At 39.4% G+C, this 25,362-nt stretch overlaps 1 protein-coding gene across 4 annotated transcripts in view; it reads left to right on the forward strand.

Annotated features, from left to right (window-relative positions):
- LOC150090482 (alpha-1-inhibitor 3-like) overlaps positions 1–24,441 on the forward strand; it is a 183,827-nt gene extending 159,386 nt beyond the window's left edge. For all 4 annotated transcript variants that reach the window (XM_090371129.1, XM_090371138.1, XM_090371111.1 and 1 more), the window contains exons 27-33: positions 614–789; positions 5,372–5,584; positions 5,725–5,843; positions 16,907–16,997; positions 19,511–19,594; positions 22,109–22,211; positions 24,135–24,441. In XM_090371129.1, coding sequence (XP_090227255.1) covers positions 614–789; positions 5,372–5,584; positions 5,725–5,843; positions 16,907–16,997; positions 19,511–19,594; positions 22,109–22,211; positions 24,135–24,184 — 836 coding nt within the window. In that variant the 3' untranslated portion in view covers positions 24,185–24,441. The remainder of the gene's footprint in view (positions 1–613; positions 790–5,371; positions 5,585–5,724; positions 5,844–16,906; positions 16,998–19,510; positions 19,595–22,108; positions 22,212–24,134) is intronic.
- The last annotated feature ends 921 nt before the right edge of the window (positions 24,442–25,362 follow it).

Below are 25,362 nucleotides of genomic sequence, written 5' to 3' on the forward strand. Positions count from 1 at the left end.
GACTTCAGTGTAGCCTTCTTCTCACGGAGGTATCTTGAGTGTCAGAGTGAAAACATGAAATTAAATGAATGATTTTTAGTCATTATTTCGACTACCTCTTCTCCGTGTGTTTAAAGTATTTGTCATGGATGGAATATATCCGAAACTTTGAGGTGATGGGATTAATCAGAATTTCCCTTCCCAATAGAAAGTTTGCTCAAAGGGGAATTCGTGCAACTTATTTACAGAACTGTGTGGCTAAATTCTGCTCATTGAGGAGGCCATCTGTTCCTCTAGAAGGGATGAACCATGGGTTAACCATAAACACTGCTATAACTCTACAAATATTTAGGAGAAATTTTTAAAAAATTCTGTGATATTTGTGGCTCGGTTAAAATCGACTGTTGTGGGGGAGAGGAAGAGAGTGAGTTGAAAGTGCGTGAATGATATAGAAAGAGAAACCAACAAATGGAATGACTATGTGGAATTTCATATTGGTGACGGCTGTAGTTTTTTTTTTTTTTCTTTTTCTTTCTCCCTCATGCAGTTTGGATAGTCCTAGCACTCGATGTTACAGGCAATGCAACGATGAGTGATACTAATATCGTGCTTCCTTTTCTTTTCTTTCTGATAGATGGCCTTACTTTCTGGACCATTCCTGGAAAGGATTTCACTCGACCTGCGAATGTGGAAATTGCGGGCTATGCCATCCTCACTCTTCTTAAATACAATGATTTGGATAGGGCTGGACCAATAGTCAGGTGGCTCACTAAAGAAAGAAATTCAATTGGGGGCTTCCATTCAACACAGGTAATTTCGGGTCTCTTTTTTATTTGCGTTTGATCTAGTAGTAGTAGTGGCGGCATGTGATGCAAGAAAGCAAGTGTATGAGCTTATGCAGCATCAGCCAAAAAAAAAAAAAAAAAAAACCTCCAAAAACCATTCGCTCCAAATACCTGTCCAGTTCCTCCTTAAATTTATTTAACCTATCAACTTCCACAACGACAGATGGAAGTTTGTTCGAGCAATTAACCACCCGCTGGCTAAAGGCAAATTTCCGCACATATATTGTACATCTGTCTTTTCTTAATTTGAATTTATATTAGGTTCATAATCTGAACAGGTGAAAGGATCCCATCAGAATTCAGCGTGCTCAACCCATTCAAGGCCTTATACACCTCAATCAGATCACCGCGCAGGTGCCTAGTCTCCAGCCACTGCAATGTGCAGAACTTAAGCCTCTCTTGGCAATTTGATCCCTTCATTCCCCTCACCAATCTTGTTGTTCTTCTCTGTACACGCTCAAGCAAATATACACCCTTCCTAAAATGAGGCCTCCAGACCTGTACGCAGTACTCAAGGCATGGCCTGACCTTATACAGAGGGACAATCACCAATCACCTAGCAAACTTCCTTTATATCATTGACAAAACCCCATGACCTGCCCTGGCAGCCTGTCTACATTGCTCAGAAAACTTCAAATCTGACTGCACAATTACTCCCAGGCCTTTTTCATTTTCTACCACCATGCTTCATGGCGCCTCCGTAGCCAGGTGGGAAGAAGCAGCAGTGCGTAACGCACGCTTCTTGATTAGACCGGGGTTCGATCCCGTCACCACCAAATACGGGGATGCGGAAAGATCAGGGAATGATCACCGCATATTCCCGGAGCAATATGGCCTTAGTTGCTAATGCTCCTAAAAACCAAATAACAAACAAACAAACCATGCTTCATAAGCTTGCTTTCTTGCATCATATGCCTCTACTAATGCTAAAAATTTTAATGCTAAGTGTAGTACCATACGGTTGGTACGTTTCTCTGGGGTTACTTCTACCCATATGCAGTACTTTTCATTTGTCAAGGTTAAACTTCAGTTGCCACTTCTCAGCCCATCTGCCCAAATTTTCTAGCTCCTGTTGCAGTAACACACTGCCATTGCTGTTATTAACAACCCTGCCAACCTTTGTATCATTTTCAAACTTCGATACTAAACCTGATATACCTTCATCAATATCATTGATAAATATACAAAACAACAGTGGACCGAACCCTGTGGGACTCCACTAATAACATTAGTCCACGAAGAGCAGCACCCATTAATTACCATCCTCTGTCTTCTCCCACTCAACCATCCTTTTATCCATTGTAGCAACTTACCATTAATACCATTATGCTCCAATTTGTACAATAGTCTTCCATGCGCAACAGTGTCAAAAGCTTTCCTGAAATCCAAATATATGATATCAAAATTTTTGCATCCAGTTCTTTTGTAACCACATCATAATATCCTATCAAATTTGTCAGACAAGACTTTTCCTTAATAAACCCATGCTGTGTCTGAATTATTGCTGCAGTCTTGTCTAGATGATCCTGCAATGCATCTTTAACCAGTTACTCCATAATTTTACCCGGAACAGAAGTTAAACTAACTGGTCTGTAATTACTCGTGTCACCCTTCGATCCCCCTTTGTGAATTGAGGATACATTTGCACATCTCCAGTCCGTGGGGACCACCCCTGAATCCAAGGATGCTCTAATAATTATGGCTAAGGGTTTGCTTAGTTGCTTTGCTGCCTCCTTTAATACAACTGGATAGATCCCAACCACCCCAGGTGCCTTTCTTATGTTTAACTTCAACAATTTCTCCTACACTTTGCTCTCAGTTATTACAAAATCATTAAGCACCCTGCTACAATTTCATAACCTTAATAAATCCTCATGTGTGAATGTAGATGCAAAATACTCATTCAGTTTGTTTGCTATCTGAGCAGGATCATCAACAGTCGAACCACCGATATCAAGTCTACCAACCAGATTCATCCCCTTCCTTTTAGAGTTTATATACGTAAAGAAATCCTTGCTGTTATTCTTAGCATCCTTTTCAAAGATTTCTCGTAATCTGCGTTCGCCTGCTTAACCTCCTTTGTGACCTGATTACAGACTAGCTTATATCTGCCACAGGCTTCAGAGTCGCTTGATAATTTATATGTATCCCATGCATTTTTCTTCTCTGTCACGAGTCTCATTAGTTCATTTGATAACCATTTAGGCCTAAACCTTGAACAATATTTCTTAATAGGTATGAAACATTTAGTTAGCATCCACGATTAATTCCTTGAATGCTTCCCACTTAGAATATACTATTGGTAATATCGTCAGTTGAACCCACTGTACAGAACCTAAAAACTGTCTGAGACCACTGTACTCACCTTTACGGAAGCAAAAACCCTTTCCTTTACCCCTGATGGTAATTATTTCTTTAAGTAAATCCCACATCAATACACCGTGATCACTGCCACCTATTGGTTCCTTTATCTGCAAATTCTTAATACACGCATGATCACTCCTGATAACCAGATCAAGAGTATTATCCTCTCTGGTTACCCCTCGAACATGCTGCTGCAGAAAAGAATCATCCAATAAATCCACAAGTCTTATTAGTGTGTGATTGACCAACCCACAAGTTCCAGTCAATATCTGGGAAGTTAAAATCCCCCATTATAAGACATTCTGATTTACTAGCCCACTCATTTCTCTGCACAATTGTTTATTATACTCATTCGAGTTATTAGGCCTATAACACACTTCTACTCTTATTTTTGCTTTCGCAGTGTTTGTCACACCAAACTGACTCAACAGTGCACTGTTCATCTATATCAATGGATGCACTTCGTTTTATTTTGTTTTTCTTAATTAACAGCAGAATACCTCCTCCTTTCCTATCCTGTCCATCCTTTCTGTACATATTGTACTCCTCAAATTCCAATTCTGCATTCCTAATATTGTGTGACACCACTTCTCTGATATCCCAACAACATCCGCCTTTGATGTCTTGACCAACACTTCAAATCATCAAATTTATTTACTATACGTCTAGCATTGCTATTCATGCACCTATTCCTATTCACCCTGACACATCCCATATACCCACCTGTTTCACGATGACTGCCATCAGTCCCTGAAACCCCCAGCACCCCTCGCTCCAGTCGCTACATATTCTAATAGAAGTTGTGCAAGAATCACATTCACCTCTGCCTGCGGCTACTTTTAACCTTTTAGTCTGTGAATCCCTCCCAAGCTAGCAGTTTTCCGAGCCATCTAACACTGCCTCGATAGCATCAGCAAATATTCTTGCACCCTTTCTATTTAAGTGTATCCCATCCCTGTAGAAGCAGTGGTAGCAAACACAGACCACTCTGAAAAAAATTCTACCCCTTCAGCCTTGCACATTCCCTACAGGGCCGAATTGATTGACAAGGCTCTCATCATGTACTCCCTCCTATCGTGTCTGGCCAGAATTGCAGACACTTTCAAATTTAACCCTGACTCACGACTTTTTTTGCAACATTGACCTGTATTTGTTAAGTAAACCTGCAGATCTCCTACTCTTAATGTCATTGGTGCCAACGTGTACAACAATATCACCTTTTGTGCCCTTAAAAGATGATATATGCTTTACAACGTCATCAACTTTTTCCCCTGGCAGACATGTCCTATTTCATCTATCCTTTTTACACAATATATTTCCCGTCTCCCTGACAATAGAGTCAACAGCAACTAGTTCCTTTTGGACCAGCACATTGTCTTGGAGATTGCCGCTGTGTTGCCTGATGCTCAGGAGTGAGCTCTGGCGTTGAGTTGGGCAGTTGAGAGCTTGACGGGCCCCTCATATTAATTTCTTCGAGGGCATCTACCCTACACCTCAAGCTCTCATTGACGCCCAGTAGAACGCTGAGTTGATGCCTACTTTCTAAACACTCTGCATCTGGCACACACAAAGACATCCTCCTTGGTTAGATCATGTTCTGTTCCAGAGAGTTCGGCAAACATTTCACAAGTTGCACATTTTTTTAGGGTGTGATGCGTTGGAGAATCGCCCCCCCCTCAGTTTTTGCCCGAGTCACAGCACTCCTGCCACTTTTCCCTTTGCTTTGCTGCTCTAGTCTGGAGCATGATATTTTAAATTGATAAGATCAATAAATAAATTTAATTAATTAATTGTCAATACTACGCTATCTAATAGAATCCTAAATGCAGTGATGCGTATTACGATATATAATTGTACGTTAGAGCTACCTAGTTACCACAACTAAAAATTTGAATTCCCTACTACTCTATACAAAAACAATGGCGACAAGATTCGAACGAAATAACGGTTTTACATATATTAAGTAGTAATCTACAAAAACTATCTAAATTAAAAATAACTAGCGTAACTATAACTATAAGACTACGTATAAAGTACAATATAAAATAACAATTAGGTAAATAAAAAGGCAAACACTTATCGTTTTTTCGGAGCCTGTAATTCACAGCTGTAATATTTAAAGAGTTTTAGCTCCCTCTCAAAGTTATTTCATTACGGGCTAAGTGGGAGTGTTTTTCTTGCAGGATACCATGGTGGCTCTGACAGCAATCTCAGCCTTCGCTTCTATCGTAGAACGTAATCCACCCAATATCACAGTGACAGCTGTCAGTGAAGACTGGAGTAAAACTTTTATGGTTACTTCGCAGAACAAGCTCGTGATGCAGATAGAGAAAATCACCAGCGTTCCAACGGGACTCGATGTTGAGGCCAAAGGAAGTGGATGTGCCATGGTTCAGGTAAGTAGACTGATGGATATGCCATCGCTATATTTATAGTGCCCGTCACAAGGGGCTATTCTTAGTAAACATTTGAGAGTGATGGCTGCTTTGATTACCTGCATTTGGCATTAACCTAACCGACGATCTTTCTGTTACAGGCCACCTTAAGGTATAACGTCCAAAATGATACCAGACAGAACACTTTCAGCCTCGAAGTGTCAGCAGAAAGAGGAGCTGGAGGTAGCTGCAGCAGGGCTGTCATCCACATTTGTGTCAGGTAGGGTTACAATGTAGTTTGAAACGTTCCCTACTAAACATTTGTGAATTTTCGACAACTGAATTAGTTATTAATTGTGCAGATTTCTCACCGAGAAAAGATTCGGCATTTAAAGTCTTAATATTTTAGATAAACTTGTGGAAGCCGCTGTGTTTGAACATACATAATTTCTTGACAATTAAAGTATTTTCATGGAAGTTTTGTCCCTAATTAACCACTCATATCATATCGTGGTAAAAGTTAGCTTATTTAGCTTTATTGATTAAATATGCCATATAATTAGGATAACATTTCAGGAATTTTTCCGGAACCCATCATCAGACCATAACTGGCTGCACTGTTAACAGCCAAGTATGACCGGATGACGGGTTCCGACAAAGATTCCCGAAATTATCTGATTGTATAGTAGGTTTAGTTATTAAGGCTAAATAAGCTAACTTTTATGAAAACCAACGTTGATATAAGAGTGGTTATTTAGAGAAATTTCATGGAAAATCATCATGTAAACTCATTTCCTAATTATATTCAAAGTATTTTGACAAGCAGATTTATCGGAAAGCAGTCTACTGTCAAAACATAATTAACTTTTCGACAAAGTATAATACTTATTTCAAGTCGTCAGTCTTACGCAAGAACCTCATGCGTTACGAACTGCCTCTCCTGGAAGAGCTCTTTTCAGTAGCACCATGATCCTTGGACATATTCATTCACTGCAAGAGCCGGTTTGAGTGTTATCTGAGTGCTAGGTGTAACCATACTGCGTTTTACAGAACCTCTACTCAATTTAGATCCGCGTTTATCTGGTGATATTGGTCAAAGTAATGCTTAGACTCACATCAAAAATTCTTGTTTGTTGCCACAACAGCCGACGTAAACAAGATGTTCTGAGGGTAGCAAAGTATCAAATGCGCAGGATGAGAAATTAGTGAAACAAGTCTAAATAACTTCAAGGGATAGGTCAGGGTAGTAAACTACAAAAGAATACTTAGTCTTAATTGTCTGTACAGTAATTTTGGGAGTGTTAATCAATAAAATGGCTCAATTTGAACTCCTGCAACTAATGCAAACATAACAGGGATAATAGAAGAGTGGTGCCACCCAGAAATTGGGAATGGCAAGTTCTATGGTACGTATAATCTACCTAGGGAAGATAGAAGGGGTAGCGTCATGCTCCTTATCAAAAGTAGTCTGACGTGAAACGAGCTTTTGCTGAGCCTGAAGTTACGTCTGCCAACATAGAATCTGCGTGGTGTAAGTTAGTTGGAAGCAAAGGTATAAGAGTGGGAGTAATATATAGACCATAAGATTGTAAAGAGTATGACGAGAGGCTTTACGTGCAGGTGGAATAGCAAGCAAGTGCAAGGGAAATAAGTGGAAGGGAAAAAACGTTTTTGTTAAATAAACTAGGCGATTATTATTTGTACCAGTATGTCATAGAATATATTCCTGACCAGCTCATGATTACTCACGAATTAGATAACATCACAGAGCTTAAAATATAGACACCACTGGTAAGTGGTGATCACGCAGTCGTTAGAGTTGAAGAAGTAGTAAGATGTTGTAGTAGTTAAAGGTAAAGGCCCTGGTTTTAATTGCAGAACATGTCTTTGACAGTTTAAGGCTCTATATGGCATCTATTAATTGGGCAGATTGCAATGAAGGCAAATACACTTGAATTATGGAATAGCTTTAAAGCAAAAATCACAGAAGCCATGAACACATGGCATTAAGAAAATATTGCATGAGGAGGATGCTGAAATGGATGAATGCGGAGCGGGACAGTCAAGAAGAACAGAAAAAGACGGTATGGGACAGTTACACAGCGATGAAGAGTACTGAAGCCAACAACAGCTACAAGTTGATTTGTAATAGTACCACAAATAAGATTAGAGAGGCCAAGGCTGCGTGTGAGAAAGCACTTGCTAAGAGAGCAAAGAATGGCAACAAGGAATGTTTCGTAAATGAGAATACAAGGAAGAAAAAAGCGAATCAGATCGGACCCTTGTGCACTGCGTGGAAGTCTTAGACAAGCCAGCTGAGTTGCGGATGAATTGATCCGGTACTTTGCATCTGTGTTTACTGACGAAAGACCCTTCATACCGAGAACAGGCTGTGTGAATGAGGCTGAATCATATGAAATTAGTGATTTCGAAATTACAGATGATTGTTTATTAGAAAATCTTGCGCTGACGGCACATACGCAGTAAGTTTGAAGGAGGCCGCCAGTGAGTGTATTGAACCATTGAAGTTAATTATGAGGGCATCTTTGGACTTGGACAGATTCCTTTGGATTGGAGAGGTGCCACGTATCATCAATATATAAATGGGTTCTAAGAGCGAAGTTGGTAACTACAGACAGGTTAGTCTGTAGGGAAAATTTTAAAAGCAATGATTAAGAGTGCAATCCAGCGACATTTAGATAGATATTTAGAAGCCTTTGAACAAAGACAGGGATTGTCAGTTATATATCTTGACATCCATTCCGCATTTGATGCCATCTATATACCTAATCTCCTACGTCTCTTAGAAAACTACTTCAATTTTCGCGGCGATGTTCTCTGGTTCCTAGAATCTCGCCTATCCAAGAGGACCCTTGTTTTAAATATCGGAACAAAGACCTTCACGCGTCACATAACTGCCGGTGTGCCTCAAGGGGTGGGGTACTGTCTGGCATTCTCTTCTCAGCAATCATGATGCCGTTTGTGACCAACAAGTGCAATTGGATCACATATGCTGACGATGTCAAGCTCCTTACTAGGATATCGGCAGCCGAACCACTCAGCCGAATCACTAGCAAACTGCAGGACATGGCTGACTACCTCAGTACTTTCAACCTCCAAATAAACTCCCTAAAATCGATACAAATAATTTATTCACTAAAGGGCAGCCCAACAACGTTGGAGCCTGTGCTTAACGACTCCTCAGTTCCAAATGTTCAAACGCACAAAATCTGGGGGTCGTTTTCGACTCCAAACTATCTTTCAACAATCAAGTAAACCTCATAAAGTCGAGGCTGAATTCACTACGATGGGTCGCCAAACAACAGCTGTTCCACATCACCGACCCAACCCAAACCTGGTAAAAAGATACTTCGTATCAAACCTATACCCGACAATACTGTATGCTTCAGAGATATGGGCCTCGGCTACCGAATCCAACATTAAAAGAATATTTTCTGCCGAATTCTGGCTTCTAAAATGGGCCAACAGCAAACTCCACCTACCCCCAGCTCTCAGATCAACGCAGTTAGCAGAAGCCCTTCAACGACGCAGGCTCCGATCCTACATCGGAGAAAGAAGGCTGCAGTTCACCATCAAGATGGCCACCTGTAAAATTACAGAGCCGAACTTCTGGGATCACTGCTCTTGGCGCATTCCTCCCCCTTATCTCCGGTCTTCAGCATAGCTGCTAGCAAACCGTAACCGGCAGATTCCTGCCAAAGCAAATGCTGCCCTCACTGCAAGCCATCGATAGGGACCTCCAAGAGGTGGTCGACAATATAAAAAAAAAAAAAAATATAGGAAGGGAATCCTCGTAGAACTGAAAACGTAAAACTGTGCTTTGTTGCCTTCCAATAATCTGATGTAACTTATGTTTTACTCATGCGTATCTCTTTTGTAAATATGTTTTGTAAACCCCTGGCACCACCATGCCCTGACGGGACTAATTGTATGTATATCATGCTGCAATTAAGGATTCTATTCTATATGGCATTCTCAATAACACACAACATTGTTTTGTTAAGGGAAAATCATGTTAGGCTATTTTGACCCAGTTACTCATAAGCTGGATATAAGAAACAATTTCAACATAGTTTATTTGGATTTTAGCAAGGCATTTGACTCGGTCTCTCACGAGAGGTGAGGTTATTATATAAGCTGGAACATCTTGGGATTACTGAAAAAATTCTCAGATGGATTGCTAGGTGGCTGCAGGATAGAAGGCAGAGGGTTGTGATTAACGGATATTCTTCAGATTGGTTAAAGTGGGCTCCCAAGGATCGGTTTGTTTGTTTAATTAGGTAAAGAAAAGTTACATCCACCCCTAGACAGCAATCAAAGGCTAGAAGGATAAACACAACTATAAGAGATTAATACAATATCTGCCGACCGGGCTAGCCGGATGGGTAAAGTGCCTGCCTGGCAACCCAAAGGACGCGGGTTCGAATCCCGCCTCGGGCTTGGATCAGAGTAGAAAATGCAAAAATCTTGGGAGGTGCAATATGGCCACAGAAGCCGATGCGCCAATAACTAACAAAAAAAAAAAAAAAAAAAAAAAAAATAGAATATCTATACTGTACTGGGTAAAATAAAAGATACAGAGATCAAGTCAATAATTACAGAAGTTAACACAGATTATATTAAACATAATACTCTAAATACATTCATTGTCTATCCAAGAAGATTGCGGGTGTGCCGGCAAGATGCTGCGGGCTGTCTGGAACAGGAGGAGTGCATACTCATCCTCTAACACAGAAACCACGTAAAGCGATGGTGAAAAAGATCTAAAATTGCAAGAATGTGTAGGTATCAGCAAAAACTTTTAGTCTATAGACTTTGTCCACGCAAATCGTCTCAGGGTTGATATTTAGGTCGTTGAGGAGTCGAATCGAGTTTGTTGGAAACATATGGCTGAGCGAGCTGATTTGGTTGGGGGCAGGTCTGATCATAGATATTTGTCGGATAATTATTCCGCTGTTCTTCGTGGTCAGGATAAGGCCATTGATGTTAAGAGCATGTAGTCTACCCGCAATGAACTTGAAGAAGGTAATTATGTTACAACTGTTGATGATTTGCTTCCAAGGGGTCGTTATATGCAGCGAATGCAGTACAGCCATAGAAATAGTAAGGGGATGTCCTGAATCCTATTGAGGAATCGAAGAGGCCAATACTAGATCCGCAAGAACTGCCGCAGGTGGGGGAGAGGACCACATTTCCGATGCGTAGAGTGCCACCGGCACCACCACAAAAATTCGGGCAAAATTAGTTTTCAGCTTGCTATTGCCGTAACCCACAAGTTCCTGTCGAGCTGGCCAAAGGGCTGCGAAGAATTTTGTTTCTCGTTTCCTTGAAGTGCTCCAGAAAATATAGGTTTTTATTCCAGACCAAACCTAGGTCCTTGTGATAATTGCAAGTTTAATTTTGATGCTCATTTATATACACGTGCATTCGATTTATTCTTCTCCTCTATTTTAACGTCATCTGGGCAGATATTTTGGCATTTAGCTCAAGACCAATATTGAAGAATGGTTCAATATTGGTCTTGAGCAATATTGAAGAATGGTTCTTATCTGAGAGATTTGTTTTGTTGCAGCTCTTTAGAAAGAGTGCGCTTGCTCCAACTGATCCGAATGAATGAAGCGCTTCAGATCGGCTGCGTACGATATCATGTTTTGGAAATTTGATAGCAGAAGTTCCAAAGCCGCTGCAAACAGCACTGCTGACAAAACGCCACCCCGTGAACCCCCCCCCCCAAAGATCGTGAGAAACCCTTGTGCTCAACAAGGAACAGTCTTTCCTGCAGAAATTTGAGTTTGAGTACAGTGAGGAAGTTATCAGAAATCTTTTAGTAGTTCTTCAGGATCTTAAGTAAAGATCTAATGGAAATCCTATCGTATGGAGATTTAACGTAAAGAAAAATCATGTCGAGCTGGGTTCGAGAATTTAATGCTTACTGTATCTGAAACAGCCTTTGAAGGAGATTGGTGGTAGTAGATCTCCCAAGGAAAACTTTGTGAAGGTGGCAAGGTCTGTGATGAAAACAGAGCTCAATAAGTTGCGCTAGGATTGTCTCTTCAAAAACTGTCTTGGACCACTGTTTCTTATTTTTATAAACTACATCGACGATGGGATAGAAGGCTTGATGTAAAAATTGGTAGGGTAGTTAATGATCAGTACCAAGCAGTGCTCCTTCAGGATGACTTGAACCTCATCTGAAAAAAAGACTGAGCTTCTTGAAAGGGTCCAACGATGGGCAAAACTAGCATAATGAGATCGGCAAAAGGGCGGCCATATCAGAAAAGACTCACGAGGGTTATGTAGGCTTAAGAGCTTGGCAATCAGGCGCCTCAGAGGTGACTTGATTGAGGTTTATAAGGCTCTGAAGGGGTTCGTGAAAATTCCAGAACCCTGGGTCATAAATTCAAATTACAGGGGAATTTTTTTTTTTTTTTTTTTTTTAAGCCAGCAAGTCGATTGCTGAAACAAGGTGCCTCCGCATGTTATGTACTCGGTTGTTTTTTTCCCGGCCAGTGCTGCAAAAGCCCGTGACTTCCTTGCGCTGTATAGCTTTAATCTACACAAGTTCTACGTGTGTAGATTAAATGGTTTAAATTATTTATTCCAATAATCTAGAACAACATTTGAAAATGTTTCAATCCCGCTACAGTTTGAAGTCTGGTCTTGTGTGATTAGCATTAGTAGAGGCATTTGATGCAAGAAAGCAAGCTTATGCAGCATCAGCCAAAAAAAAAAAAAAAAATAAATAAATAAAAAATAACCACTTCCACTTCACCCCTCTGTTCGTTCGAAATACCTGTCCAGCTGAGCCTTAAACTTATTTAGGCTATCAACTTCCACTACAAGGGATGGAAGTCTATTCCAGCAACCAACCACCCGCTGGCTAAAGGCAAATTTCCTCACGTCTATCCTACATCTGTCTTTCCTCAATTTTAATTTATGCCCTCTCAGGTGATTATTCTGAGCAAGAGGAAGAATCCCATCAGCATTGAGTATGCTCAAACCATTCAAGGCTTTATACACCTCTATCAGATCACCTTGCGGGTGCCTAGTCTCCAGACACTGTAATTTGCAAAACGTAAGCCTTTCTTCGTAAGAGCACCCCTTTGTTCCATTCACTAATCTTGTTGCCCTTCTCTGTACTCGTCCCAGCATCTCTACATCCTTCTTGAAATGAGGCCTCCAGACCTGTATACAGTACTCTAGGTGCGGTCTGACCATTCCCTTATGCAAGGGAATAATCACCTCCTTATCCCTGCTAGAAAAATTCCTATATATCATCGACAATACACCATGAGCTACTCTTGCAGCCCGTCTGGACTGCTCAGAAAACTTCATATCTGCCTGCACAACCACCCCCAGGTCCCTTTCATTCTCTACTACTGTCAGTGTAGTACCATAGAGTTGATACGTTGCTCTGGGGTTGCTGTTTCCCATATGTAGTACTTCACATTTATCAATATTAAACTTCATTTGCCACCTCTCAGCCCATCTGCTCAACCTTTCCAGATCCTGCTGCAGATGGCCAGAGCTACAAGACTACGGATAGCACAAGATACTTGGCTTGAAAGCGGACCCCAAAGTGAGTTTGAAATGTTTTCAAATACAGAGCTACGTGGGATACATTTTGGTTTATTGGAATAATTTTTGTAAATGATTTTAATCATCTGTTTACATAAAAACAACTGATAATTTTCTTCAAACATATATAGATTATTTTTCCGTGTATCTTTTTCAGTATTATTCTTAAAATTGTAATGAATTCGTACTTTTAACTGATTAGATTAGGAGCATTAGTAAATAAGGATATATTTTCTTTCATGGGATTAATATATGAATCTCACTTGAATGTCCAGATGGGATCTTTAACAAATGCTAAAAACAGGATGCTGATGTGTACTAAGGGAATCTCATTCTATTCATAAATATTAGTCTTTCAGTCACTGAATTCCATCAGCACTCGTGGAATATTCCATGGACAATCTTCAATCAAGTTAATTTGGCATTTATATAGGATGAGTTGACATTCATAAAGAACTGTTTATCTCACATTTAAATAATACAGGACTTCAGTCTGCAAAATATACAGATTCGATCTAATTTTGATGATTTGGAATTGTAAATACACCGAAGGGAAGTGTTTTATGAGTGCTGCCCTCCTGCTTGAAAGGAACGCAGCTTACTTGGACCCCTCAGCTTACTTAAAACACCGCACAATTATTTATTTGATAGTTGATTAATAATGTATTTAATGGGTGATGGTGATTAACGATGCGGACGTGAGAAATAGCTAAGCGTTAATACTGGATTGGCATTTCATCGTTGGATTTCAAATGATCCATAAGGAAGCAGAATCACGCTAGAGAACCTATCACGTCGACAACTCAGGAAATATTCTTCTACCATGCGGTGCGAGTACACTAAATATTAGGTACAGTAATTAAACTATGAATTCGGGCGCCTCCGTACCCAGTGGACAGGAGCGGCAGTGTGTAGCACACGCTTCTTTAATAGACCGAGGTTTGAACCCGTGACCACCAAATACGGAGGATGCGGAAAGGTCAGGGAATGACCACCGCATATTCCCGGAGCAATATGGCCTTAATTGCTAATCCTCCTAAAAACCAAATAACAAACAACAACAAACCATGAATTCGAAATATTAACTGGTGGGTTGGGCAGTTTTTATACTTTGCGCCAAGATAACTTATAGCATGAGACATCAGTATAAAAAGTCTTTAAATCGAGCCTATTTTATAGACGCGATATTATGTACTTGGATTTCAGGAAAGCTTTTGATTCTGTTGCACATGGAAGACTGCTGTACTGGAGAGGTATGGCATTAAGGGTAAGTTGCTACAATGGATAAAGGGATGGTTGAGTGGGAGGCGACAGAGTGGTAATTATGTCCACAGCTCTTCGTGGACCAATGTTATTAGTGGAGTTCCTCAGGGTTCGGTGTTGGGCCCATTGTTGTTTTGTATATTTATCAATGACAGTGATGAAGGTATATCAGGTTTAATGTCCAAGTTTGCAGATGATACAAAGGTTGGCAGGGTTGTTAACGACAGTAAAGACAGCATGCTACTCCAACTGTATCTAGATAAATTGGGCAAATGGGCATATATTCATCATTGACAAATGCAAAGTACTGCATATGGGTAGCAATAACCGAAGAGAAATGTACCAACTGTGTGGTACTACACCCAGGAAAGTGGAAAGTGAAAAAGACCTGGGGGTAATTGTGTAGTCAAATATGAAGTTCGCTGAGCAGTGCAGGTCATGGAGTCTTGTCAATGATATATAGGAATTTTGCTAGCAGGGACAGGGAGGTGATTATCCCGTTATACAAGGCAATTTTCAGGCCACACCTAGAGTACGGTGTTGAAGGCCTCATTTTAGGAAGGATGTAGAGTTGCTAGAACGAGTACAAAGAAGAGCTTAATCTGAGCAAGAGGATTCTTCCACTTGCTCAGATTAAGAACCTGAGGGGGCACAGTTTCAAATTGAGGAAAGATAGTTGTAGAATAGATGTGCGGAAATTTGCCTTTAGCCAGCGGGTGTTGATTGGTGAACAGACTTCTATCTTTTGTTGTGGAAGCTGATAGCCTAAATAAATTTAAGGCTGAGCTGGACAGGCATTTGGAACGAATGAAGGGGTGAAATGGGAGGTTTCCCTTCTTTTTTTTTTTTTTGGCTGATACTGCATAAGCTTGCTTTCTTGCATCGTATGCCTCTACTAATGCTATTTTATGATTAGTTTCAGGAGGTGAGGAGGGAGGAAAATGCCTCTCGCCCGAGAAAAAGCAGAATTTTTTTTTTTAGCTGCATTTCTGACGGACGACACAAAGGAGACAGGTTTTAATTGGAAAAGGACAGTTTCAGAAAAAAAAAAAACTGGAAATTGGCTGTCAGCCAGAGTGATAGGTTGTTGAAATAATAAACGTCCATCCAGGTACTGAAGTAGATAGTTGAAATAAATTTAAAGGAAGGCTGGATCAATTATTGGAAATGATTAGTAGTAAATGAAGTGCATTAATTTTATTTTTTTTTCCCCATAGCAGATAAAAAAAAAAAAAAACTCTGTTTATACTCTGGAACTACCACATGGTCAGAAGAGTTAGAATATATGAAACAGCACCGTATATATAGTAGTCACGTAGGCTTGAACCACGATTACTCAAAGCGCGAGCACTTACGTAGACTCCTACCTGACCACTCGGCTACATGCTGCATAATCTTGCTTTCTTTCATCATTTTGCCAATACTAATATTAAAGATTTTAATTGGATGTGTGACAAAATATAAACTTCAGCATGAGAGTAAAGCATTTGAGACAGGACATGTAATAACTAGAAAATTATACATGTTTCGACAGTACAGAAAGTAGCAGATTCCCCAAATTCGTAAAAATGTATTGTCTATCACAAGTCCCCGTTTCTGAAAATTAATGTATTTCAGCAAGTGAAGAAAATTTGTTTGTGATTTACTACAGTACCTACACTGAAGGAAAAAAATGGAAAATAGTAGCTAAAACAGTATATAGCGGCGAATATCTGCGAGCTTTGATAACAGCTATATTCGGCGTGACACTGAACTAATAAGAGATCGAATGTTGTCCAACGAGATTCGGGACCATTCTTCCAAAACACATAGCACAAAACGACAATTCGAAGTGATTGTAGGAGGTTTTTCCAGCTGAATGCGTCTTCTCTCCAAGATGCCCACATACGGTTAACAGGACGAGACTAGGAATCTATAGGGGCAGGATATGTTGTTCATAGTGATTTTCAAACCATTCAAGAACGATTTCGGATCGATATAGTAGCAGGCCACTTTGGAAAGTCATCCGACCATGGAGAGATACTGCAGCATTTGGCCTTCTCAGAAAATGGCACTCCAAATCATTATATACCCACCGCCTTGCTTGAAACCTACAGGTAGCACATTATAGACGAAAACTTTCGTGTGGTATTTTCCCAATTTTGGCCCTACAGTCAGCATGAAGTAGCATAGATTTTCATTCGTCTCTAAGACAACTTTATGCCATTGGTAAGCAGTGTCATAGTTTAGTTTCGCTGCAGTCTGTAGAGATACCAGTCCCCCCCCTCAAAGAAATCAGTCCTCTTAGGAGGTCCCCGATATCACTTTTATACGGAAGCTGCTTACTATGAATGGCATTGAGTTACTGTGCGGACGTTTACATACTTCCGTTGATATAAATCTGTGTATTAGCTTGCAGTAAGTGTATCAGTAAGTACAAGTTAGATATATATTTTTTTTCTTCCCTAATGCAGTTTTTTTTTTTTTTTTTTTTGTTTTTAGTTTCATACCTTCGGGTGAAACGTCCAACATGGCAATCGTTGAAGTGAAAATGGTTTCCGGATTTAACGTTGATCGAGATTCCTTGAAGCGGGTGAGTAGTAGTTAAATATATTCATGTTGCTTTGTGCAACTTGAGATATTTTAATTATGCAATTTATCTCAGCTGTCTACACGAGGCACTGATTCTGTTGACATTGAAAATCCATTAAAAATGAAGCTCGTTAAGGGACTTGCACATTGGTGAACGCAGAGAGACGTCTCCCTGAGTTTAGAAATGTGCGCGATATGATACTACAGAGTTCGCGACAGGCAACAGCTCCCCTCCTGAAAAAACCTAAAGGGAAGATATCTTGCATCTCCTAGAATGTTGTGAAGTGGTTTTGACAGAAATAAGCAACGAAAACTTGAATTCCCAAACTGATGATTACATATTCTGGGGACCTTGTATTACTGAATACAGGAACGTATTCAGGCAGATGCACTCTGCTAAATACGTTCCCTGGTAACGTTTATTTATTAGATTTCCTGGTAAGGTTCGCAACGAAATACAGACCATGCAGAAACATTTTATTAGCAATGTTTGTTTCAAAGTTCTATGCGGGGAAGGCTGCATTTTTTAAATGCAATGTTCCCATCCTTTCTTTAGACAAGGACCATTTTTATATTTGAGGTAGAGGTCACGGACCACAAAACTACTGAACGACACTGCTCAATAAAATTAATAGAAAATGTTTTTCGTGAATATTTTATGGTGAACAGTGTCGTCAAAGCCAATTATTTATTATATAATGGCGAACCTGCGATTCCAATTCGGAATATCCAATAGAAATCGATCTACTGCCTCACAGAGCCGCACATTATGAAAATTATTCATGCCTATAACACCGGTTGAGACTACATCACTTCATTCCCGTCTTTTTGGCTTGCTCGGTGAGATAGCCCCATCTCCAGTATTCAGGATGGCAATTCATCGTCGTTTAGATAATTAATGAGATAGCGGGCCGTTTAACGACTTGAATCCGGGCAATCGCATGAGGAGTGGGCATGTTGACTTAATGTGCCACGCATTATTTCCGTACTATGAAAGCAGTTTCAGGAGACGAGAACCATTACAAGAAGAGCTGGCCAAGGTTACCAAAGCAGACCGCTATCTGTTTCTAACAGCAAGACAAGAACTCTACGATGTGCTGTCATCAACTGTCTCTTGAGGTTCGCTGTGGTCACAGCTGAACAAATTTCCAACCGGACTGAGTTAAGAAGGCTCAATTCAAGTTGAATCTACGTAAGGAAGCCAGTGGTTTGTATTCCACTAACCTAAAATCACTGCACAGCTCGTCGAAACTGGTGCCATGAACATGGTACCAGTTTCGACGAGCTGTGCAGTGATAACTTGGAGCCTCTGACAAATGGGGTACAGTTCTGTTTATTGAGTCCCGTTTTAGCCTATAAACAGATCCTAGGCGTTATTTCGTCTGGAGATAACGAGAAATCCGGTGCCACACTTCCAACATCAGAGAAAGGAACACTTAAGGCGGAGGCGGTGTTCTCCGTATGGGCGGATTAATGATTAACGGCCGCACTCAGTTTCATGTTTTTGATAGGGTTCGAGGATCTGTATTCGGTAACTGTGCGACATCTTGGGGGGTGAGGTTGGCCCAGGTTTTCTTTTCATGCAATACAATGTCATTGCACATAGAGCTCACGTGGTGGTGAAATATCTTGAAACTGAAGATAACCAATGACTGCCGTGACCAGCACGATCATCAAACTTAAATCCCTATGTGGACGTCATTGTAAGCTGACAGCCAACTCCTCGGTCACTTGGTGAGCTAAGGTCTGCGCTGGTGCAAGAATGAGATTTGTTGCCACCGAATCTTATAGACACCCTAAGGTTGAGCATGGTTTATCGCTGTCAGACCTGTTTAGCCATTGGAGGGCATCATTCTCAGTACTAATGCTACGTGACCAAATTTTTGAGCATCTTGTATCGACTTGTGTAACATGATCTTTTCGGTAATTCTTATACAGCTCCTATAAATGTCCGTTATACCTTTCTGAAGTTTCTCGCTCTCTCTTCATTTCATTGTTATCCTATGATACACCACCATACAAAATTTTTGTCCTGCTTCAACGAAAGCTACACGGGTAACACCACGTTTTCTACGCGTTTTAAGTTTGTCGAGCAGTGTATAACATGTAAAAATATAAATAGTTTTTAAATTCAATGGTATATAACTTCTATTTAACATACTTAGTATACGTTAGATCGTTATAGACGCAGATGTATCTCCCATCACTGTTAACGGGATTGTTAGCTACCTCAAAAAAAAAAAAAAAGTTTTTGTTCTCAAGTCCGGCGGGTCACAGTTTGGGAATTATTGGTCAATGGCAGGCTGAGCCATCTTTACAATAAAGCATGTGCATACGAGAATACAAACAACAGTTTCCGTGCGAGTGAAATTACAGAGAAATATCCTAGAGCGGACAATCTGTGGAGATTCCTCTGCAGCATATTCTTTTTTACACATGGCCACAGCATTGCGCTTTCTTTTTTTTTTTTTTTTTCAATTTCGTTGTTTGTGACGTAGTTATTTTACCTTTTAGCTCACCGATGACCCACAGACCGAGGTGAAACGAGCAGAGGTTAACTCTCAGGATTCCAGCAAAGTGAATTTCTACTTTGATGAGGTAAGGCAACTTTAGGTAAAAGGCTAAATTGCCTCAATTAAATCAAGTTCAGTATTATTATTAAATCAATTTATTTTTAAATATTTCGCACATACTGTAACAGTACACAGCTGCAATCATTTCTTATGTACCAAAATAAGAAATAAATTTCCGTTTATTCTCTAGATAGCTGAAGCCAGAAGAGTTTTTTATAAATTCATTGTAAACATATGTAATGAACTGTTAAAAGCGTCCGGATTTTCGGCGCTACAGTTCACATGGACCACAGATTTTTGATGGCAGTGTGAGCTCGAACTTGCAACAGCAGAGAAATTGTTTTGTAACGGCTGTTGCAGAGAAGGAACTATTGGAATTAAGAGCTTTTTCCTACGTTTAATTACTCCAGCTCCATCGCACGCCAGCCACTTTAATTTGCTTCCACTCTCATGGCTTCGAGGATCATTCTACAATTTGTTCGATGAATTAAGCACCATTGTTCTTACAAACTAACAGATTTAGACTGTGTGCGCGATATCTTGACATGAATAAAGCAAATAATAAATGCAACCTGAATAGTACCAATAAGGGGACAGCGAAGGAGAACGTTGAGCGATAGCTGGAGATCCACTAGCATGAGATATCTGCGTTAAATTCAATTGAATTATTCTTACCAAATTTATGACTAAAATAACATCCCATCTTCCATAATTTGACTTAAAATTATATAGCAATATATTTTTTTTTTTTTTTTTTTTTGATAGTTGTTGGCGCATCGGCTTCTGTGGCCATATTGCACCTCCCAAGGTTTTTGCAGTGCTTTGATCCAAGCGCGAGGCGGAATCGAACCCGCGACCTTTGGGTTGCCGGGCAGGTACTTTGCCCGGTCGGCTATATAGCAATATCGATTATTGCTCAGTTCATAAGCAGTCCTTTACATGCACGTATATTATGCTTCTCTTTCATTTTATTTATGCGAAATAAATAAAACGTTTCCTTTTTATTTAAATTTAGTACAATATTTAAATTGAGAACCATACTTAGACATGTCACACTGCCTATACTTTCCCACAAGATCTGAGCTGCATTGCTGAATTCGCAGTATTCTTTCCAACGTTAGCCTACCTAAGATCCTTCTGTCTGTGGATTTCTGTTAGACATTAAAATGATTTTGACTGCTTCAAGAAAGGTACTGTTGTGGACGTTGTGCTCTTCAGAAATGTTGAATTTTACTGAAAGATATACCGTTAATTATCTTCGCACCACACATGATTGCATTCTATGATATACGGACGGTCAGCTGATCCCATTGACCTTATCTTCGGGGATCATGAACATGGGATGTAGTAAGCATGCCCATGTCCACAAGCGTTAAAAAATCATTACAGAATCATCCGACGTTTTCATTATGTACACTAGCATACCTGACGGCCAATCCGTTAATGAAAATAAGCAGAATATTTAAATTTCAATTTTATCGTTATTTACTGTTTTTTTTTATTTTTTATTTTATTTTTTTTTCAGAAAAAAAGCGGATAAAAATCTTTTGAAAAAAGTTGGATAAATTTTTTGTAATTAACGACCGTGAAAGGGAGAAGGAGTCAAATTGAGTGAAAAAAAATAAAGGTTGCAAGTTAAATTTACTTTATTAAATTTAAACTATAGCTAATGCCATTAGACTAAGGCATTTTACATCACTGCTTCCTATAGGGACGAACGTCCAGTTAACGCAGTGGTTTTTCAACCTTTTTTAATAACGGCACCCCTAAGTAATTTATTTTATTTTGTGGCACCCCACTCAATTTTCTGCCTGTTAGATCCGATTCTCTCTCTCTCTCTCTCTCTCTCTCTCTCTCTCTCTCTAAAATTATATATATATATATATATATATATATATATATATATATATATAATTTTATTCTTTATATAGAGGTACTAAGTAAACATCGATTACAGATCACCACAAAATTAAAAAGATACTGTACACCTTTTTTATAATGAAATAAACATAAATTAAAAAAAAAATTAAAAAAAACATAAAAAAAAATTAAAAAATAAGTAACTTAAACCCAAATTATGTGGCACCCCCGGAATGTTCTTCCGCCACCTTAAGGTGCCGTGGCACCCCGATTGAAAACCGCTGGGTTAATGGTACGCAGCCCGTTACGTTGGTAGTTTTATTTTATTGGCAATACCTTCCATCTATTCCTAATTTCATAACTGCGCATCTTCTGTGGCTATAAACGTATGTGATTACAGGTTCACTTGTTTTGTCAGTAACGGGAAATTTGTGCAAAAGCTGATCCCATTGCCCTTACCTTCGTGGATCATGAACGTGGAATGTAGTAGTGCATTTCCATGTCCGCAATTTTTACAAAATCATATAAACTTTGTTTTCGTTATACATACTATCTGTCGTATTTAGGAAAAAACCCTAGTTGGTGAGGACCGTTACCAAATATGCATAAATGTGGGTTGGTAATTTTCTCCATTCTCATCCAGATTTTATTTGGCCTAATATTTTCTCTTTCTCTGTAGCTTAAGAACAAAAAATCATGTTTCCAGTTTGAGGTGCAAGAAGATATTGCCATACCAGATGCCAAGCCTGCCATTGTGACAGTTTTCGACTATTACATGCCTGGTAAGTAAGATATCTTGAAACAAACAAACAACGATAATCCCAAATATACCGCCAAAAGGATTTCATTTTTTTTTTTTTTTTTGATAAGATTGATCGCTGTTTTATTTGTTGCTTTGATTTGTGAATTGGGAACTGCACCATGTGAGAAGACGTCTCTCTCTTTTTCTTTCTTTCTTTCTTTCTTTCTGACAATCCAAAACAGCTGTTAAAAGTCTCATATAAAGACTAGAGAATTGAGTGCAAGACGGACCAGTTGAAACCTTTCTTACATCAAGCAATCACAACTGGCAAGCTATCACAAGTGATGTCAAGAAAAATCAAAAGTGGATAGCAACCCACTACAAGGGGGAGGGAACTAGAGGGAAAAGTAACCAATTTATCTTTAATTCCTTTTAGATTACCTAAACTTGAAATTCTCTATAACCGATGTTCATCGAGGAGTAGGCTTTTATTCCCTGTAGTTCGACTTGTAGGAAGACTTACTACGAGTGACAACTCCTTTCTTAGCTGACAAATGACTATATGCAACTTATAAATTTGCCACAATAATTTTATTTTATGATATTTTCTGTATTTAATCCCTTGGCATATTCTGCCGTTACAAGGAAAAGTTGTGTACTTAAAACTGATGTGAAATAATTTTTTTTTTTAATAAGGTTAGGTTGTTTACAATAGTAACAATTAGTGGTTAGGTTGTTAATAACCACTTAGGGAGAAGTAACGTTGCATCCACATCGCTACGATGCACAATGAATATTATATAATAGTTACTGCCTGTTAAATACGTACCCTTATTAAGGCACACACATTCGATACCTGAAAAAAATGGAAACTGACATCTACAATGCCGGACTTTGCATTCATCAAAGGTAAACTTCTACTGCTCACACCTACCTATTTCTCTAGGTCTTGTTCCAGTAGAATACCCTGATCGTATCGCTAATCGCCCAGTTCATCGGCAAATTGGGACTTTAAAGTTTAATATACCTTCAATCTGTTAATAAATATTGAAAACAATAGGGGGCCCAGCACTGAAGCCTGAGAGATGCCACTGAAAACATTAGTCTGATTGCTATAAGACGATGGTTTCGTACACCACAGCAGTTGTGGAAAACAACGCATAAAGTTAGAAAATATTTTATAAAGTTTTTTTTTTTGATGTTGCGTATGTAATGACTTTTTTGCATTGCATATAAAAAGCAAAAGTTTGAAAAATAAACAATTTGCAAAATATTACAAAGAACTGTTAGTGAAATCGTAAGATTCTATCCTCAGTAGACAAAGTAGCAAGCAGAAGCAATAACTGCTGATGAAAGGTGATCTATCCTAACCCAACAAGCAGCACGCTTAATGGGAAAGGGGAACATATTAATAAATCCAAGCCTACTCTCGAGCTCAGAAAACGTTTTTCTATTCCTTTTTTTGTTGTTGTTCAAACTTTTCACCGATCGTTCTGGCGATTTACGATGACCGTCCTTCTGCACCGCGAGTAAAGGCTTAGATTCGAATCTCGTCAATGACACTGGGAACTTTTATAAGCTATATTTTCATACTGTATCGTTTTACTGCGTCATTAAGATTAGATTAGGTTTCATATAATCTGTTAGGAATTCCAAAATCTTTTAAGAAAAACACTTATTGGTGTGGCAACGAAATTCTGTATTTCACTAATGCTGACAGAGGCATGAAACAAGAGAACGTGCAATTACAGATTCCAAAAATTTCCAAAGGAGCAGAAATAAGTTGCTTTTCCACAAGATGAACAGAACAAAAATTGAAAAGTTTGTCATGAAATCGTACCGGTCCCTATCTTCATAACCTTACCTCTCTAATTTTAGAGCGTTATTATTATTTGCCTTCTCACTTGACACGCTTTGTCTTTGTAGGAAGCGTTCCTATCTAAAATGGTGTGTTTTGTTTCAGAGAGGAGCCAGGGCGCAGGCTACAGCATCCCTTCCCAGTGTTCAACCTGAGGGGACTTCCCCATCCGTTTACTGTGATACCGAACCACATTGGATCTCATACACATCTTGAAGCAACTGGAATCGGCTGGTTTTTACCTTCGTCCTCACTCGTTTCTTGACTTTCACCTGTGCCATGTTTGAAACATCCGCCCGTGTAAAAGGCGGGCATGTGTGATACACACTTGCCACATTGTACCATTAACAAATATATACATTTGTTACACTTTGTTTAAAATGAATTCCCAAAATAAAGATAATAAATTCTTGTCTTTAGACTCATTTATCAACAGATAACATATCGCCCATACATACGCTGATCTATCTTTCTTGCAGCGCGAAGGAATAACAGGTTAGATCAATTATTCTCACTGGTTAAATCAAGTGAGCACGAGTTAGCATTAGTGACCAATGATGTAGAGAAGTGAGCTTATATAGCAAAAACAAAAATAATATCTTTCCACCTCTTATTTCCCAACTATTCCTTAAATTTATTCAAACTATCCGCTTCTATACTAAAAAATTTGTTCGACAATCGGTCGCTGCTTGCTTGAAAGCAATTTATCGCACATCTATCGTCCATCCCCCCCCATCTTATCGTCCCCCATCTATCGGGGACGATAGATTCTCATCTATTCCAATCGAGTCTCAAATTAAGACTACATCCTGTGGAACTACAGCATTCTGCAGCGATTAATCCATTTCTGGAATCAATCGGTACAGAATGCTTTGGTTCTGGGACGGGATTCGTAAGCACTTCGCCCGACATTGCATCAGACACTTTGATCAGTACAGTATTAGTAATGGCCACATGGTGCAAGGAAGCCTATGGCTTGTGCTGCACCAGCCAAAAAATAAAATAATAATAATAAAATAGCAAAAAAAAAAAAAAAAAATAATAAGAGAAAAGGAAATGCATTCAAGAGAGAAATGCAACCTATGCATTTCCCTCTTGCAACCTATGCATTTCCTCCCTTAGGTAATTATCTAGCTGACCTTTGCATTTTCCCAGACTGTCAGCCTCTACCACCCATGTAGGCAACTTATTACAGTAATTTATAACTCGCTGGCTAAAACAACTTCCTGCAATCCAGTCTAAACAACTCTCCCCGTGACTTGAAATTATGGCCCCTGGCTCTAGAATTTAAAACCGTGAAAATTTCGTCCTTATTCATTTCGTTTGTCTCTCA

This window comes from Mastigoproctus giganteus, chromosome 1, assembly GCF_048544385.1.
Source record: "Mastigoproctus giganteus isolate SK-2022 chromosome 1, ASM4854438v1, whole genome shotgun sequence".
Lineage (NCBI taxonomy): Eukaryota > Metazoa > Arthropoda > Arachnida > Uropygi > Thelyphonidae > Mastigoproctus > Mastigoproctus giganteus.